Source organism: Rhinolophus sinicus, chromosome 14 (assembly GCF_057876585.1).
Source record: "Rhinolophus sinicus isolate RSI-liver-muscle chromosome 14, RSI-T2T, whole genome shotgun sequence".
Classification (NCBI taxonomy): Eukaryota; Metazoa; Chordata; class Mammalia; order Chiroptera; family Rhinolophidae; genus Rhinolophus; species Rhinolophus sinicus.
The window spans coordinates 74,722,983-74,738,533 of NC_142514.1; the positions used below are offsets into that span (position 1 = coordinate 74,722,983).

At 37.0% G+C, this 15,551-nt stretch overlaps 1 protein-coding gene across 4 annotated transcripts in view; it reads right to left on the reverse strand.

The window, feature by feature from the left end:
- The window catches only part of CDKAL1 (CDKAL1 threonylcarbamoyladenosine tRNA methylthiotransferase), a 616,068-nt gene that overhangs the window by 232,739 nt on the left and 367,778 nt on the right, over positions 1 to 15,551 (reverse strand). For all 4 annotated transcript variants that reach the window (XM_019734280.3, XM_019734279.3, XM_074335173.2 and 1 more), the window contains exon 10: positions 6,571 to 6,737. In XM_019734280.3, coding sequence (XP_019589839.3) covers positions 6,571 to 6,737 — 167 coding nt within the window. The remainder of the gene's footprint in view (positions 1 to 6,570; positions 6,738 to 15,551) is intronic.

The following is a 15,551-nucleotide window of genomic DNA, read 5'->3' on the forward strand; positions in this document are numbered from 1 at the left end:
GCTGTGGCTACGCTAGCAGAAAATGGGGGCTAGCAAGAAGATGGTGGCTGAGCTAGCAAGCGTGGGTTGCAGTTAGCATGGAGGAGTGCAGCTAGTAAGTGGGGTTGGTTGGTTGGCAGAGAAGTGGACGGCAGGTTGCAGATAGTGTGGTTCCTGCTTCCTGTGTCTCCAACCCAGCCGCCAGTGAGACTACAGTGGTATATAGTGGTATGACTCCCCTATCTATGGCTCCGTGGGTGTTCCTTTTTGGCCTCACCATATCCTGCGGTCTTATGTGAGGAGCGGGAGCTGAGACCCCGCATGACACCTGGCATGACAATTAGTGTCAATATTGTCTAGCAATATTTTACAGAGTAATAATAAATTTAAAAATAAATAATTTGCTTTATTCATTATTTGAGGAAAAGTCCTTAATAACAAGTATTTGCACTCCAGATTAATCAACTTGCTTCTCTAGACGAGGCTGTACATGACACACTAAAATTCTGATGTGATTTTAAGACATACAGAAATCTTAAAGGGAGAAAACCGTTATTTTTAATTATTCATAATACAGAGAGAGTCAGAATAGCTTAGATAATTAAAATCCACAGATACTTTTCATATCCCTTACTGTTTTAACAGCTTTACTATTGTGGGGACAGAGCCCCAAAAGGCAGTTTCCAGGCTCTCGGCCTCACAAAGACAGGTGCTGGCTCAGGTAGTAAATGGCCATCAATGTGATTGGATGGCCATCAGCTGTGGCTAGTTGGCAGTCAGCTGTAACCAGTGAGCCATTGGCCACTAATATAACTGCTGTGGCTGTGCTAGCAGAGAGAGAAGAATGGGGGCCAGCAAGAGGATGGCGGCTGGGCTGGCAAGCGTGGATGGCTGGTTGAGGACAGTGTGGATCCAGCCTCCAGTGAGAGTATAGTGCCGCCAGAGAGAATATAGTGGTATGACTCCCCCATCTATGGCTCCGTGGGTGTTCCTTTTCGGCCTCACCATGTCCTGCGTTCTTGTATGGGGAGCGGGAGCAGAGACCCCGCAGGCCGCCCCGCATGATAACTATCTTTTCCCTACCAGCCAACCTAACACATAAAACTAAAAACAAGACAAACTACCAGATTTTAACTTCTCCTTGACCATTCACTGCTGCCTTCTCTAATGGAGATTATGAAAAACAGTGAAAGTGAAGAAGCAGGAAGAAGAAAGAAGCTCAGATCCTAGATAATCTACATATTCAATAACCACACAATGAGCTCAATTGCGGTAGGTAGTCCTAAAGATACTATCTTCACTGTATTTTAGTAGAGCAAATCAATAAAAGACATCCCTTAGGTGGATTTTCCCCCACCATCCAGTATATCTTCACAGAACTATGACTCAAATGAGAAACACATGTTACAACCATCTACAAACTCTTCCAAACTAGATGCTCAGCACTGATATGAAGATACTTCAGTATATATGACGTGCAGCCAAAACAGCTAAACTTAGGGCTATCACATCACTCAATACACATTTATTAAGTGCGTGTTATCACAGGCACTGAAATGCAAAGATGAATAAGACAGCGTCTCCCTCAAGATGAAAACAGTTTTATTAGATTTACATGTAAATAAGTAATTGTGATTCAGCGCACTGAGTGTGGCAGAGAGATCTCGGACAGAGTAAAAAAGCAAGGAAGGAATCTGGGAAGCACCTGAGAAGGCTTCACGGAAGTCGGGGTACAGTAGAAAGCATTTTAGCCAGACAAGGTTAAAAACCAGTTCAGCTGCTAACTAGAAGTTAAGTAGTTTGGCCAGTTACTAAACCTTTCTAAGACCTGGCTTCTCAATCAACACAATGAGGATAACAGTATCTATATAGTTAGCTTATGATAAGACGGGAAAGATATATTGTTTGTAGGGCAATCAGCGTGGTTTCTTGAAAATAATAAGCACTCAATAAATTGCACTGATATTATAATTATTATTATGATGATGACGATGCAGTTCTGACAGAAGTTACCCGTGACTTCTGGAGCTCAATGAACAGTAGCCACTGTCCCACTGTCACTGGCCTCATCACAGCTTGTTGGGTTCACATGGATCGTGTTCAGTCTGAATTAACGCCTTAGCTGCGGGCTACCAACAAGTAGGAGGCCAAAACTAAGCGGTGTAGTTTGAAGAGTAATCAAATTCACAAGCCACTCCACTTTCTATAAGGTCAGAGTTTCATGAAGGAAGAAGATGACAGGGTTATTACCTTAGTGATAGCAATAGGAAAGCAAACACACAGGGAACATATCTTATTGGCCACAAAAGGGGCATTATTTTAGTCAACACACATAGTAGCAAATATTTGTGTATCTGATTAACTCATTATTACCGACTGCCATCATGTGGTAAGTACGGAATGAGAAAAAGTTCAAGTAAAAATTCCAAGAGTCCAAAATGGTAAAAACAAACAAATAAACAAACAAACAACACAGGCCATATAGGAGGCATCATCAGGGTACTAAAGCAAGAGAACAGAGACGTAACGGAAGAAGCATGTTAAGAACCTGTATGTCATGGTAAAGAGCTTATCTTTAGCCTATGTGGAATGGAGAGGCATCACAGACTTTAAAATGAGGTAAAATATTTTTTTAATCTATTACTTTACCTCTTGTTTCTAGTTCACATCCAAATTTAGTAAGTCTTACATTAGGTCATTATTATGTTTCTTCAGTTTCAGGGTGTTTTTCATATATAAATGCTTGAGATACCTCCTGGTCAGCTATGTCGTCACTTAAAATGAATCCCATATTGTTTAATGCCGTGTGATATGTGTAAAACAGTGTTTGTCGAAGTTCCATCTACTTTCCTGTCTGTTAGGGATTAAGAATTCTCCCTTCCTTCCTTTTATTCACTATGCATTTACTCAATATCTTCTATATAATGTTCCCCACATAATGCTAGATTCTTGATAATACCTTCAAAGTGCATCCTATGTTAACTGTAATAGGTATCTTCTGTTCCTCCAGAGATTTAATAAAATGTATTATCAACTGATTTATTTTTCAACCCCATACTTTTAAATAATGATAGAAACTTTGGTATTTTCCTTTAAATTATTGCCCCTTTAAACTGCTCAATTAAAAAAAAAATTAAGCTGGCAAAAGGGTTTTAAAAAAAATCTCAGGAGTCAGGTGAATGTGACGTTAACAGAACGAAGAAGAAGGAGAACAGCCCAGTGAAGTGCTCTATAATTAAAGTCTGCACCATGAAGCATCTTCCAGAAACACAAGAAGGTTGGGTACCACCAATATAATTCTCAAGGAACTGTCGCTGTAAGATTATTAAAGCATCGGAGTAGTTATTTCAAGAGTGGGTTTCTTGTATCGCTCCTGTCATTCACTGTGGTTACTTATTTTTCTGTTTTCCTGTTTTCTGCTCTTTTCTTTTCTTCTTATTGGTGAACTCTCTGCAGCACTCTTTAGATAAGTCAAGTAATTTCTGTAGAGTGGTCCAAGCTTAGCAGGAGGAAAATGGGGAAATAATGTATTGCTGAGCACGGGCCGAGGCTCGCCAGGTCTGGGCTCCCTTCCCCAACATCCCTTTTCACACTGGGAGGCCTCTGGAAATCAGTTACCTGGCCTGTTACATAAGGATGTGTTTATGGAACGCTGAAAACTCTGGGCTCTTCCACTCAAAGGAGGATGAGAACTTCCATGGGGTAAAGGTTTTGTCAAAGGAACAAAGGAAAATATTCCAAGCCCTTTCTTCTGAATAGTGTGGGTCTTTCATTCTTGCACACCTCTGCTTGTTTCATTTTCATCTGTTTCCTTTGGACTGCTTTCTCCTTCGATGTGACACAGAAGGACTGGAATACTCCCTGCTTAGGAAGTGCATAGGAAAGAGTGGCTTTCTTTGGACAAACTCGCACCCTTGAAGCTTCTTTACTTTGTCATCTTCTGCTGCCTCTTCTGGCCAGAATGTTAAGACTTCAAAAATCTGGACGAGATCTGACAATTAAGTTTGCAAACTCATCCTAGAAAATGTACTGCATATCTCATTGCTGAATATCACTACGGTCACCTTTGAAGTACTCCCCTTGGGGAGCTATGTACCGATGCCAGTGCTTAGTCCACCCTTCAAAGCAATTTTGGAACTCTTTCCGGAATGGCCATCAGAGCTGTCATCATATTAACTGTGATGTCCTGAATGTCATCAAAATGTCTTCCTTTCAATATTTCCTTTATCTTTGAGTAAAGAAAGAAGTCATTGGAGGCCAGCTGGTGAGTAGGGAGGGTGTTCCAATACAGCTATTTGTTTACTGGCTAAAATCTCCCTTATAGACAGTGCCGTGTGAGCTGGTGCATTGTCGTGATGCAAGAGCCATGAATTGTTGGCCAAAAGTTCAGGTTGTCTAACTTTTTCACATAGGCTTTTCAGTACTTCCAAATAATAAACTTGGTTAACTGTTTGTCCAGTTGGTATAAATTCATAATGACTAATCCCTCTGATATTAAAAAAAGGTTAGCAATATCGTTGCTATGAGTTTGCCAACTTAATTTTCACACCTTGTGTAGAGTGGGTTCTACAATTTATTTTATGACGAAGGCTCTTCCTTTATTCATTCTTTCATTCACTATTTATTGAGCCGTTCCTGGGTGGGGTAGGTCCAGAGAAAGATATGACAACATCCTTGACTCAGGAAAATGACAATGTAGAAGGAAAGGCCAACATTATAAATATCTTACAGCAAGAATGTAAAAACGGTAATGTCATGACAATCAGAACTTATCATTCTGACCGCAGTCTACGAACTAAACACCTGATGTTTTTCCAGGTAAAATATAAAGCTATATTTATCATCTTCTGTTGATTTTTTTAGACATGCTCCTGGAGCATCTATTCAGAGGTCAACAACTAGTACTACTTTAGGTGCTGAGCATTAGGATTTGCCATAAATGCGGTACTAGTTTATGCAATCTTGTAATTAATTGAAGTGATGAATTTATTCCAACATATATTTGGTTAGTCTCCTCAGAGCCAGCACACAATTTTTTACCTTGTGTTGACTCCCTATCTGAACTTCTCTGACTCTGGCTACCATGGTTCCCTCGATCCCTGACAAAATTGTTTACTGACTATCTACTAGTAGGGCTTCCTGCTCTTCCTACCCATCACACATCTAGCTCATCTGGTCTTCACGATGTACGTCTCACACCGACTGTAAATATAGCAAGACTGCTATAGCTCTTAGCATATTTGATTTTTACAAATAATCACTTGCTTTCTCAAGTGCTGAGTTAAAGAGTATGTAAAAACTGGCATGCCTGCAACTTATTTTTAAATAGCAAATAATAATTGTCCTACACTGCCCAAAGTACCAAAGTTAACATATAAATTGTATAGCTTTACTAAAAGATTTGGCTAGGAAAACATGAATAACAAAACTGAAATCGCTAAATTGCTTCATCATATATTTATAATTAACAATCAGATCGCTATCAACTGTTTTCAGAATTTTTTAAATGCGTTGCTGATATTAGGAAGGCTTTTCAGCAACACACTCAACAAGTATAGGCGTCAAATCAAATCAACAGAAACAATTTTTTAAGTCTTTGAATATTCATTTGCATTTCTGCATTAAATTATAGCAACTAGCTTCTAAATTTTTGCGATCTTATTTTTCTGTAAAAAACTAACTGCAAAGGACACAACTGATTAAAAGTACAAGTGACTCATTCATATACTTTGCACATGACTTTCCAACAGCACTTACTAAATTTATTCTCCATAAATATGGGTCTAATATAATTATTTTATTTTCTATATTTTATATATTATTTCCCAAATAACAATCATGGATCCTAGCATGTGCTAGGATCATTTAAATGGTTGCTCCCTGTTTATAGTCTTCCCTCATATTTATTGTGGCATTTGTCATCGGGTACCACAGTTACCTGTACACACACAGCTATTTCTCTAGTTCAGTGGTAAGCCACTTGAAGGGAAGCATCCTGATCCATGCAAGGTATAAAACTGAAACCAAGGATCTCACATTATTACAATTGCTTTTTTCACAGTGATCACAAGAGAATAAATGGAAGAATACCCAACTTTGTGTGTCTTTGAATCTACTCACCCCTAACTATCTCCAGACAAAGGGATGAGATTTAAAACATCCTCACACTTACAGCCCAGTATCCCTGCAGACAGAACTAATAATCATATAATAGATAATGTGATGTTCACTGTTGGCTGCAAAATTAATGCAACATATTAGCAGCCCTGACCTAGATAAGGGTTATACAAAGAGGAATTGAAGCAAATTTATGCAATGGAAAACTGAAGGGCTGCAAAGAAGAAACAAAGAACTGTGACAAGATGGCAACATTAATTAATGGTGAAGAAGCAAAAACAAGATGTGCAGACTGACAAAGAGGGGGATTTGGAATTCTCAATTCATTCTTGGTAACATGGGACCACACACAAAAAAAAATTAAAAAATGTGAAAGTGGTTTAAAATGAAGCTCATGTGATGATGCTGATGTTGCCACATTGTCTGGATTGGTTCTTGTCTGTGTCAGCATAGAAATGGGGTGCTTTTCCTTACCTCCAGATGCTCTAAAATATAGGGTGGATTTGTCATGCCAAGCCTCAGCATTGCTCCCTCAGGAATCACTTCCACCAGTTTCCACAGTAGTGCGGGGAGATCGGTGCCAATATCTCTGCCATAAGCCCCAGTGTCTTCACTGGTCAACCATATCTCACACACACCCTCTGTGAATCAAAGGAGATAATTAACAAATCTGTTGCAGAGCTGTTTCCTTCATCATACAGCTGCTCACCCTTTTAATGCAGTATTTCTCAATGTTTTTATGCAGGCAGTCTGGGTATTCAATTGCAGGGAAAAAAAGCAGCTTATCCCATGGTGGCACTGGGTTATTAAGTTCATTTTATGAACACCAGAGAGTTACAACCATGCTGTAAATTATCAGTGCGTCCTACGGACTGATTAACATTCATCGTCAATCAGTTCAACAGTGCTTCCAAGCACTTTGATCAAGACTAAAGCTGCAGGCCCATCACACAGAATGCCTATTTCATTGAATACCATAAGCCCAGGAACTGAACAGTCACTCTACAGAATAGGTGCTATCAGCAGTTAACTCACTAATCAGTCTGTCACCAACCCAAGGAAAGATGTCAAGTGTAGTTAAGATTCAACTCACAAATCATTAATAATGAGGTATCCATTTCTCCTGTAGTAACTATTCTAATTTGTCGTCTTTTTTCAATTAAGAATAGAATGCATGATATGGCTGCATTCAAGAAGTTGGTTGCTGCGTAAACTAAGTATTTGAGTTGGAAAACCTGTTTACTGACAGCTTGCATCCTATTTTCCATCAATCAAACCTTAGGAAAATGTATGCATGTTTTGTTGCTATTGTTGTTACAAAGAATCCTGTCTTCAATTATTACAGACTACAGTAACTTCCTTCTAAAAATCGAAAGGAACTGCTTTTAGATAACTTAGTATTAAGTAAAAGGAAGAAAACAGAGTTAGCAAGAGCCACCCAGGTTTGCATGGCACACAGAACCTTTCTGAACGCATATTCAATTAAAGGATTAGCCTATTTTAAAAGGCCAAAGGATTCACAAGGCTCAACAAACAGTACAATGGGCCTGTGAAATTTGTTCATGTAAAGTGATTTGTTGCTTCTGAAGAACCTCAACACATCCACCAAGTACACAAAGAAAGGCTACAGCCTGAACCAGAAGTGTAAGTTTCTAGAAAGAGTCTGAAAATTATAATTTTAAATTGTCTTTAGTTGACGGAACAGAAGAATTTCAAAAATACATTTAAATATTCCTAGCCAAGAGAGACAACAAATAAAACGCATGGCTTTTATGTGAATGTGAACTTAAAATTTACAGAATACAGAAACAAAAAGTAAAGATCTTCCCTCTCCTTACTGCATGTGACAGAGGTGAAAAAATACATACACGAAGATCTCTAATCACTACTGTTTCCTTTCGTATAAGAGATATAATTTACTTGATCAAAAATGATATTTACTTGATCAAAAACATAGCTGATCCACACAAAAACATGCACACCCTCACCCACACCCATACAACAGAGAAAATACAAGGATAGAAATAGGATTATAGGATTTTAGTTTCCTGAAATTAATAAATCAATGACTTAGCATAGAAAATCGATGGTATCAAAATAAAAAGCTCCATTTAAAAAGTTGGAGATGTTTTTAGTATTTGAAAGTCAGTAGTGTTATGAATATATGGGTTTTCTTTATTTAAATTAAATATGCAGTTCCAGAAATTAATAAACTATTGCTTAGTTTTAATCACTTAATAAAAAATTTTTATCCTTAAAAGAAATAGTCTGCCATTTTATAGTCTCCCTCTGTAGTCTCATAGTTTTATAAATATTCTCTATACATGGAGTAAACATTATTTTATTTTTAAAAATGGGTTGCAGTTAGTGGCATCATCTTTATTTTAACATTATATATGCCATCTGACACTGGACTCATACAACCTTTTCAAAAAAAAAGAAAAATCTTATCACAAAATCCACCCCAGGAAAAGAGATGGCTAAGTAACAACACAAACAGATTTTAATACACTCTGAAAAAGGTTATAAAAACAGGACATTATCCGTGATTTTCCAGTTACTGGCATTTGAGCAACACAATATGAATATTTTAAAATGAACAGAATAATTTTAATTTATAATTTTTCCATCCAAATGGTTCCATGTTACGCCTTATGTAGAGAGAGCGAGTTCCTGGAACAGTGCCTTGCTGTTGCTAGATGAATACAGAAGGGGAAAAATCACCATGAATAGGAATGGAAATAACATCCATGCAGAAACAGCAGCAGCCAGCTCTTAAAGCTGCATAGGTGGGGACCAATAGCCCCTTGGTGGGCTGAAACTTCAAATTAAATCACATGAAGAGGAAGCAGCTGTAACACTAAATCAGCAACAACAGGAATAATGGTCTTGATGTCTCCAAGATCAAGGCTGCGACAGCGCTCTCTATAATAGCAACCTGACTTACGACACAATGAAATGAGAGAACACGTGCAAAATGGGAAACCCCTGGACTGCAAAACGGTGCCTGGCCAATTCAATCCAAACATTTGTCAAAGATGATTTTGCTCTTAATCAATGTGAGAAAGTTCAGATTTTTGTAAGGCTGTATTCCAAGCATGAATTCTAATGAAAGCTGATCCCTTGAAGAGTTAGGATATAGAAAATGATTTCATACTACAGGTGAAGCTAAGTATGGAATCCTCAACGCCTGACATCCTCTGCCCTGAGAATTCTTGTGATTACTCACAGTGCCAGCAGTTCCTGTCAGGTCAGCTTGCATATGAATTCACCAGGGAAACTGAAGGCTGCAGTCTGCAATCACTAATGGATATGGGGGCTCATGCATGCTTCTATCTGCACACTTAATTGGCTATACTTACAGACCGAAGTGCTTCCCTAAACAGCTTCATTCTTTAAGGACTTCAGTTATGAGCTATATTCCTTTGCACATCTATTTATTTGCCCATCGGACCTTTATTAGGCTGCTACCTACTATGTGCCCTGCAGCAGTTCCAGCTCATAACAGATACGGAGACATCATTGAACTTCTGTGATCTAACATTGGCTATTATCCAGGAGCTGGCAAAGGGCCAGGGACAGACACTCTGGGAACTTCCCATATATCCCTACTGGCGATGGTGCAGGGGGTGGGTATCGCAGAACACGGCATTAGAAACCAAAATGAAGGGAGCACTGGGCTGGCTGGAAGTGGATATGATGTCAGCCCCAGTGAGATAGGCCCAGTCTGCACTATAAAGTGGACTGTAATTAATACACGTCAGAAAAACAAATACATGAAATGAAAAAGAGAAGCAAGCAGGAAGAAGTGAGATAAGAGCAGTGAATATCCAGTAAAAACTCCCATGCCTGTAAAAATAAATACATGCAAAAAAAAAAAAAAAAAAAAAAAGTGGTTGGTGGAAAATTGGGAGACAAAAATTATCTTTTCTTTTAAGCAACCAAGGTGAAATTTTATTTTTCCTAAAATTGTTCATCTACCTGACTTTTGTTCATTTTCCTTAAATTGTTCAGTCTATATGACTTTTCTAATGAACATTATTAGGTTCATCAGATCATCTAGCCTTTTGTTGTGTGGATTTTGGTAAAAAGAACAGCAAATACTAGGGAGAAATGAAATGTATCTTACAAGGGAAAAGTTTAGTTATTAGAATCTATTATCATTTTACCGAAGTAATTACAGACCAGCCTATAGTTGAAACATGTGGCTATTATTCCCTGAATAGCAAACAACCTCAACAGCTAGATTCTGATCTCTGCTCCATAGTGATGTGAGATGACAGAGGATGGAAAAAGTAGAAGACATAAAGGTTAATAATAAAAGATAATATTCTCAAAAAAATAATCTCACAAGAAAGAAATCTTTTTTGAAAATCAAACTTTGCCAAAACTCAATTTCAAATGTTTATGACTCACTATAATTTTCCTGTGTATGAGCTTTGTTGTAATAAATTAAAATATGGGTGAAGATTGATTTCATCTGGTCAGAGAAGTGACATTTCTCTAGTAGCCTTTGCTTTATCACCAGGGAAATTTCCACAATAAGTTGCTTCAATTATTCCATTATAAGTAGAGTCTCTAAAAATAGGGATCACAAAAATATGAAAATTGTAAACTATGATTAATGGTATCAATAGTTAAAGAGCCCTAGACGGCAAGATAATCTACATCAACCAAACAAAGAAAATCACCTCAAAATCGGCTAAATTTTTCTTCCTCAAAAGACATATTCTCTCCCCTTCTCCTGTCTTCTGTTCTCCATTGCTCCCCTGCCTTTCCTTCCTCCTCTAAATCCCATCCTCTCTTCTTTCTCCACCATTCCATACCAGTCTTCAGGTTTCGTTTTCCTCAATGGTCAAAAATAAATTCAATAAACTATAAATTAATTAAACATACATTATGTTTATAAATTTATGAATACAAATTAAACATACATTATGTTACATTTAGTTAATATTCATTAAATTCTCTGCTCTTGATTCCTGATGCTCTTTTTTAAGGGTCACAGTGCATATTAATTAGATTTTTATAGGCTCTTTCTTCTTAAAACAATAATCTTAGAAAATTCAAAAATAAATACGACCCTCTGTTTAAACATTTGAAAGGTCATGGAAATTCAACGGAGATGCTTCTAAGAAACAATATTCATAGGCATCCTTCTACCTTTTCAGCTTCTTCTTTAAATAGAGAAGCAGACAATATAACTTCTTTGGTCCCTTCTAATCCTATTATTAGACACTCAAGGGTTTTATGTTAATATCCTGTTAAGTAGAAAAAGGATTTACATGACAATTTTATTAAAGATAGCATTCTAAGAGGACCAACTAAGGCTATCTTTCATATAACAATTTTACATCACTAATAACCCAATTAATAGGCCACAACAAAAGAAAATTATTACCCATTCTTCAATTATATCATGTTTTACTACTTTTACAAACTTGAAACAAAAATTATTAGTGACCTGAAGGTTTTTTTCTCTAATGTTTTCTTTTGAACAATGCTAAATTTACCGGAAAGTTTCACAATTACTACAATGAACACCTATTCCAGCTTCACTCAGACTCATGTATAACATTTTGTCACATCTGTGACACGCTCTCTCCACAAACACATTTTTTTCCCTGAACCTTCTGAGAATTTTTTGTAGACATGATGGCACTTTAAACCTAAATAAGTTAGCACATATCTTCTAGATCAAGAACATTCTTGCTCATAATCACAATACAATTACTGCTCTTCGCCAGCTTAACGTTGGATGACACTTTGGCTGCAGCCAGGCTAACCCATCGTATTTCCTTGTGCAACTCACTGTAGCTCAGGCCTCTGTGCTATAGCACATGCTGTTCCCTCCATCTAAAACGCCGTCTACTCTGTGCATAATGCACACGTCTTCCAGGAAACTTTCTTCATCACCCAGACTCAGTTAGATGCAGCTCTCCTGTACTCCCAAACATTTTGTGCAAATTCTGTTATCACAGTGCATTATAATTACTGGTTTAATTGCTTGTCTCTCCTGATAGGATGTAAGCATCTACCTGGCAGAGGTGCAAAAATCTTTTTTAAAAAGCCCAGACACCTAGGACCGATTACGGTGCATAGCACTTGGGAAGCATTCAATACATTTTGGTTCCATACACATGCACATACACAGAGTGTGTACAGGAGTGCACTAAGTCCTATATTAGCCAATAAGGAAATATCAATGAGTTTTCTACACTACTAGATTAGCAGTCTTGCTTAAAGCTCCGTACTATTCTACAGTCATGTTGGAGAGCACAGCAAGTGACTACAAATCATGTTTTATTTAGAAGTGCAGATAGATAAATTAGCTATTTAATTAAACAGTTAAACTTTAAAAATACCTTTTATATTGCTTTAGTAACAACAGTTAACAAAGAGAGTATTTCCAGGGCATCCTGACATCTGTGATTATAGTGACACACAGAAAAAACTTGTTGGCATAAATTGATAATGTTGCTAAACATGGGCGACTTAATTTATTTCTTTTCAAAAGGTCATAATCAGAGAGAATATTGTTTATTTCCATACTTCTGTAGAATCTGGAAATAATGGAAAGCTAAAAACAAACTAAATTTCACCACAAAAAGATGACAAGATGGAAACAAGGCATCTGACTCCCCAGTGTCCAAAATCTGCAATAAGCCTCAATGAGGCAGATTAAGTATATCCACTTAATACCACAGAGTGTTTTGTTCCATATATGGGCTTTTTCAAACACCCCTAGAGAAATACAGACAACAGTGTCTATGAACGGACTCTGATGTTTCAGCAGGATGTGGGGAGGGATGCTATTTTGTCTTTAAAACACCACAACAGAATCAACTCCCAGCAGTCCAAACACTAAAGATACAAAAGGAAATAGGAAGAGGAAAAAAGGAAATAGATGGATGCCTGCAATACAGTACTTTTTTCTCAGAAAAGATTTGTTATCAGCTGATCATGGTGATTATAGAAATTTATCTAGATTCCAAGACTAACTTCAAGAGTTAATAGAATGGTTTGGAGCATAAAGGAAACTTGGGAGCAAAGGATTTTGCATTATTTGGGCCACTGAACTCAAAGAAGGAAAAACAAATAGAACTTAAATTTTAAAAGGATACAATATTTGTATGACTCACATTTTAATATTAGACCTAAAGGTCTTTCTCAAAAGTGAACATCAGCAAATCAAATAAGAACTGAAATTCTGTAGTTAGAATTAGGAAAATGTGACTTTAAATATAAATTAGTATTTCAAGTATTTAAATAGTAAAGGTTGTTTTCCATTTTTCTATTATATTCTTATGCTCAGTTGGAGGGCTCATCAGGTATAAGTTTAGGTGTCCCTAATGCAAATAAAGCATCATCCATTCATACACTCATTCTTCTTCTACCAAGTATTTGTTATTATTATATGCCAGACACTGTTCTAGGTCTTAGAGACAAGGTCTCTGCTCTCGTGAAATTTATTCAACTGAGAGAGACAATAAGCTAAGAGATCAATAATACACTGTCAAGTAAAATAAGCGCTAGTGAAAGTTTTTAAAGCACGATAAATGAAATGATTGACAAAATGGTTGGGAGAGGACACTGCTATTATTTTTTTACAGGGAATAGTTGAAGACGACTCACCTTGACACGAAACCTGAATGAACCAAAGTACTTAGCAACATAGCTCAGCTCTCTGAAGGAGGGGCACTTGAAGCAGAGGGGATATGAGTACAAAGAACAAGCAAGAGCATGATTACAGTTTCTAAGGAACCACAAAGAGGTCAGTGTGGTTGGGGTAAAGTGAGGGGTTTGTGGTGAAAAAGAATTATTAGATGTGAATTACAATTGGTGACGTAAGTTGCTGCAAGAGGCTCAAGCTCACAGAGCAGAGTAGGAAAGCAAAAATCCCATGTTGATAACCTGTCCGCTGTCATATGCAATGCATATGCACTATGTATATTATACTTGCTGGTGAAAGCTCTCAAAAACTCCATGTTTTAAGACACTCTCATGCTTAAGCTCATAAGTATTCAATGCAGTTTTAGAATTCTTAAGTCACAAGATTTGGTGTATTAAGAAGGAAGAGAAAAAGGAATAACATCATGAAATTGCCTGGTTTTTCTGAAAGAAATTAGTTTCTTTCACTCTTTTTTTTTGGAGGGGGGAATTTATTATAATTGACTAAAATACATGAAACAAGACTAACAAATTTAAATAGAAATAAGTAAAAATACCTGAGACTAGTAACATATTTATGCTTTCTAATTGGAAGCACTTGGAGGGAAAGGAAGTGGAACCAGTCTTTTATATATTCTTTTCTCCTTCCTTCTTTCCACGCAACAGAACTTAAGTACTATTATTAGGCCCGGTTCTCACTTAGCATCATTTAAGTTGACAACCAATAAACTGACATTTGCTACAAACTCAAAGCGTCTTTAAAGAGGTTGAAAGTACTGCCACAACTTCTGAAAGAAGGACAAATAAAAATAAGTAAAATAGAATCCTCTTATGAGGCAGAAAAAGGAGAGAGGAAAAAGTCATTCTTCCTTCATTAAAGAAAAAAATAGGCTCACTCTCAAGAACTGCCTACCACAGCAAGAAAATAAATATAATGATAAACAGAAAAATTCAGATCAGTTTTACTCTTTTTAACTACCATAATTGTCACCTGACCCAAAAGTGGGTTCCTTAAAATAATCTTGTAATTGTAACGTGTGCCTTTTCCAGTTCTAATGTTGCAGAGATCTGAAATAGTTATGTTCTCTGGTGAATAAAAAGTAAAAAAAGGGGGAAATGGGTGAACATGGTTACTACATAATGAACATGGTTACTACATAATGAAAAAGAATCGCTGTGATTAAATAAATATTGGTAAAGTCCATAATTTTTTGTCTTATACAACACTTAGAAGCTAAAACAACCAATGAAGTCAGTGTGTTTTAAAATAAGTTGTTCTATAAGCATAATTAAGTGCAATGACCTTTATTAAATTTTGCTCTGTGAGGCTAATCGAGAGAACTAATATTCACTATTTAAAAATCGAATGCTAACTCTCCTCTAGCCTAAGGGGAAAACAGTATGCCATTTTAAAATACCTACCTCATAAAGGGGAACAGATAATTTCTTACCATCAATAATTCAACTTTTCAAAGAAAGCTAAAATGTAATTGGTTGGTGACACTAAGGAAAACAACAAAACAATAGCTCTGCTGATCCCATCCTTTCCCTTGCCTCAATTATGCCAATTCAGGTCTCTCCATTTGTACCCAGATATGATGTAAGGCTTTCACAATTCTATACTTGAGAGTGAATGAAGGCTACTTTTCTCTCTCTTCATGTTCTATCAACAGGCCACTCACCATAGCTCACTAAAAATAGATTCCACTAGATAACGCCTTTTTGTCTTTGGTACTATGCCGTACACAATACACGTTAGGGTAATTGATCAAAGTAGTATTTGA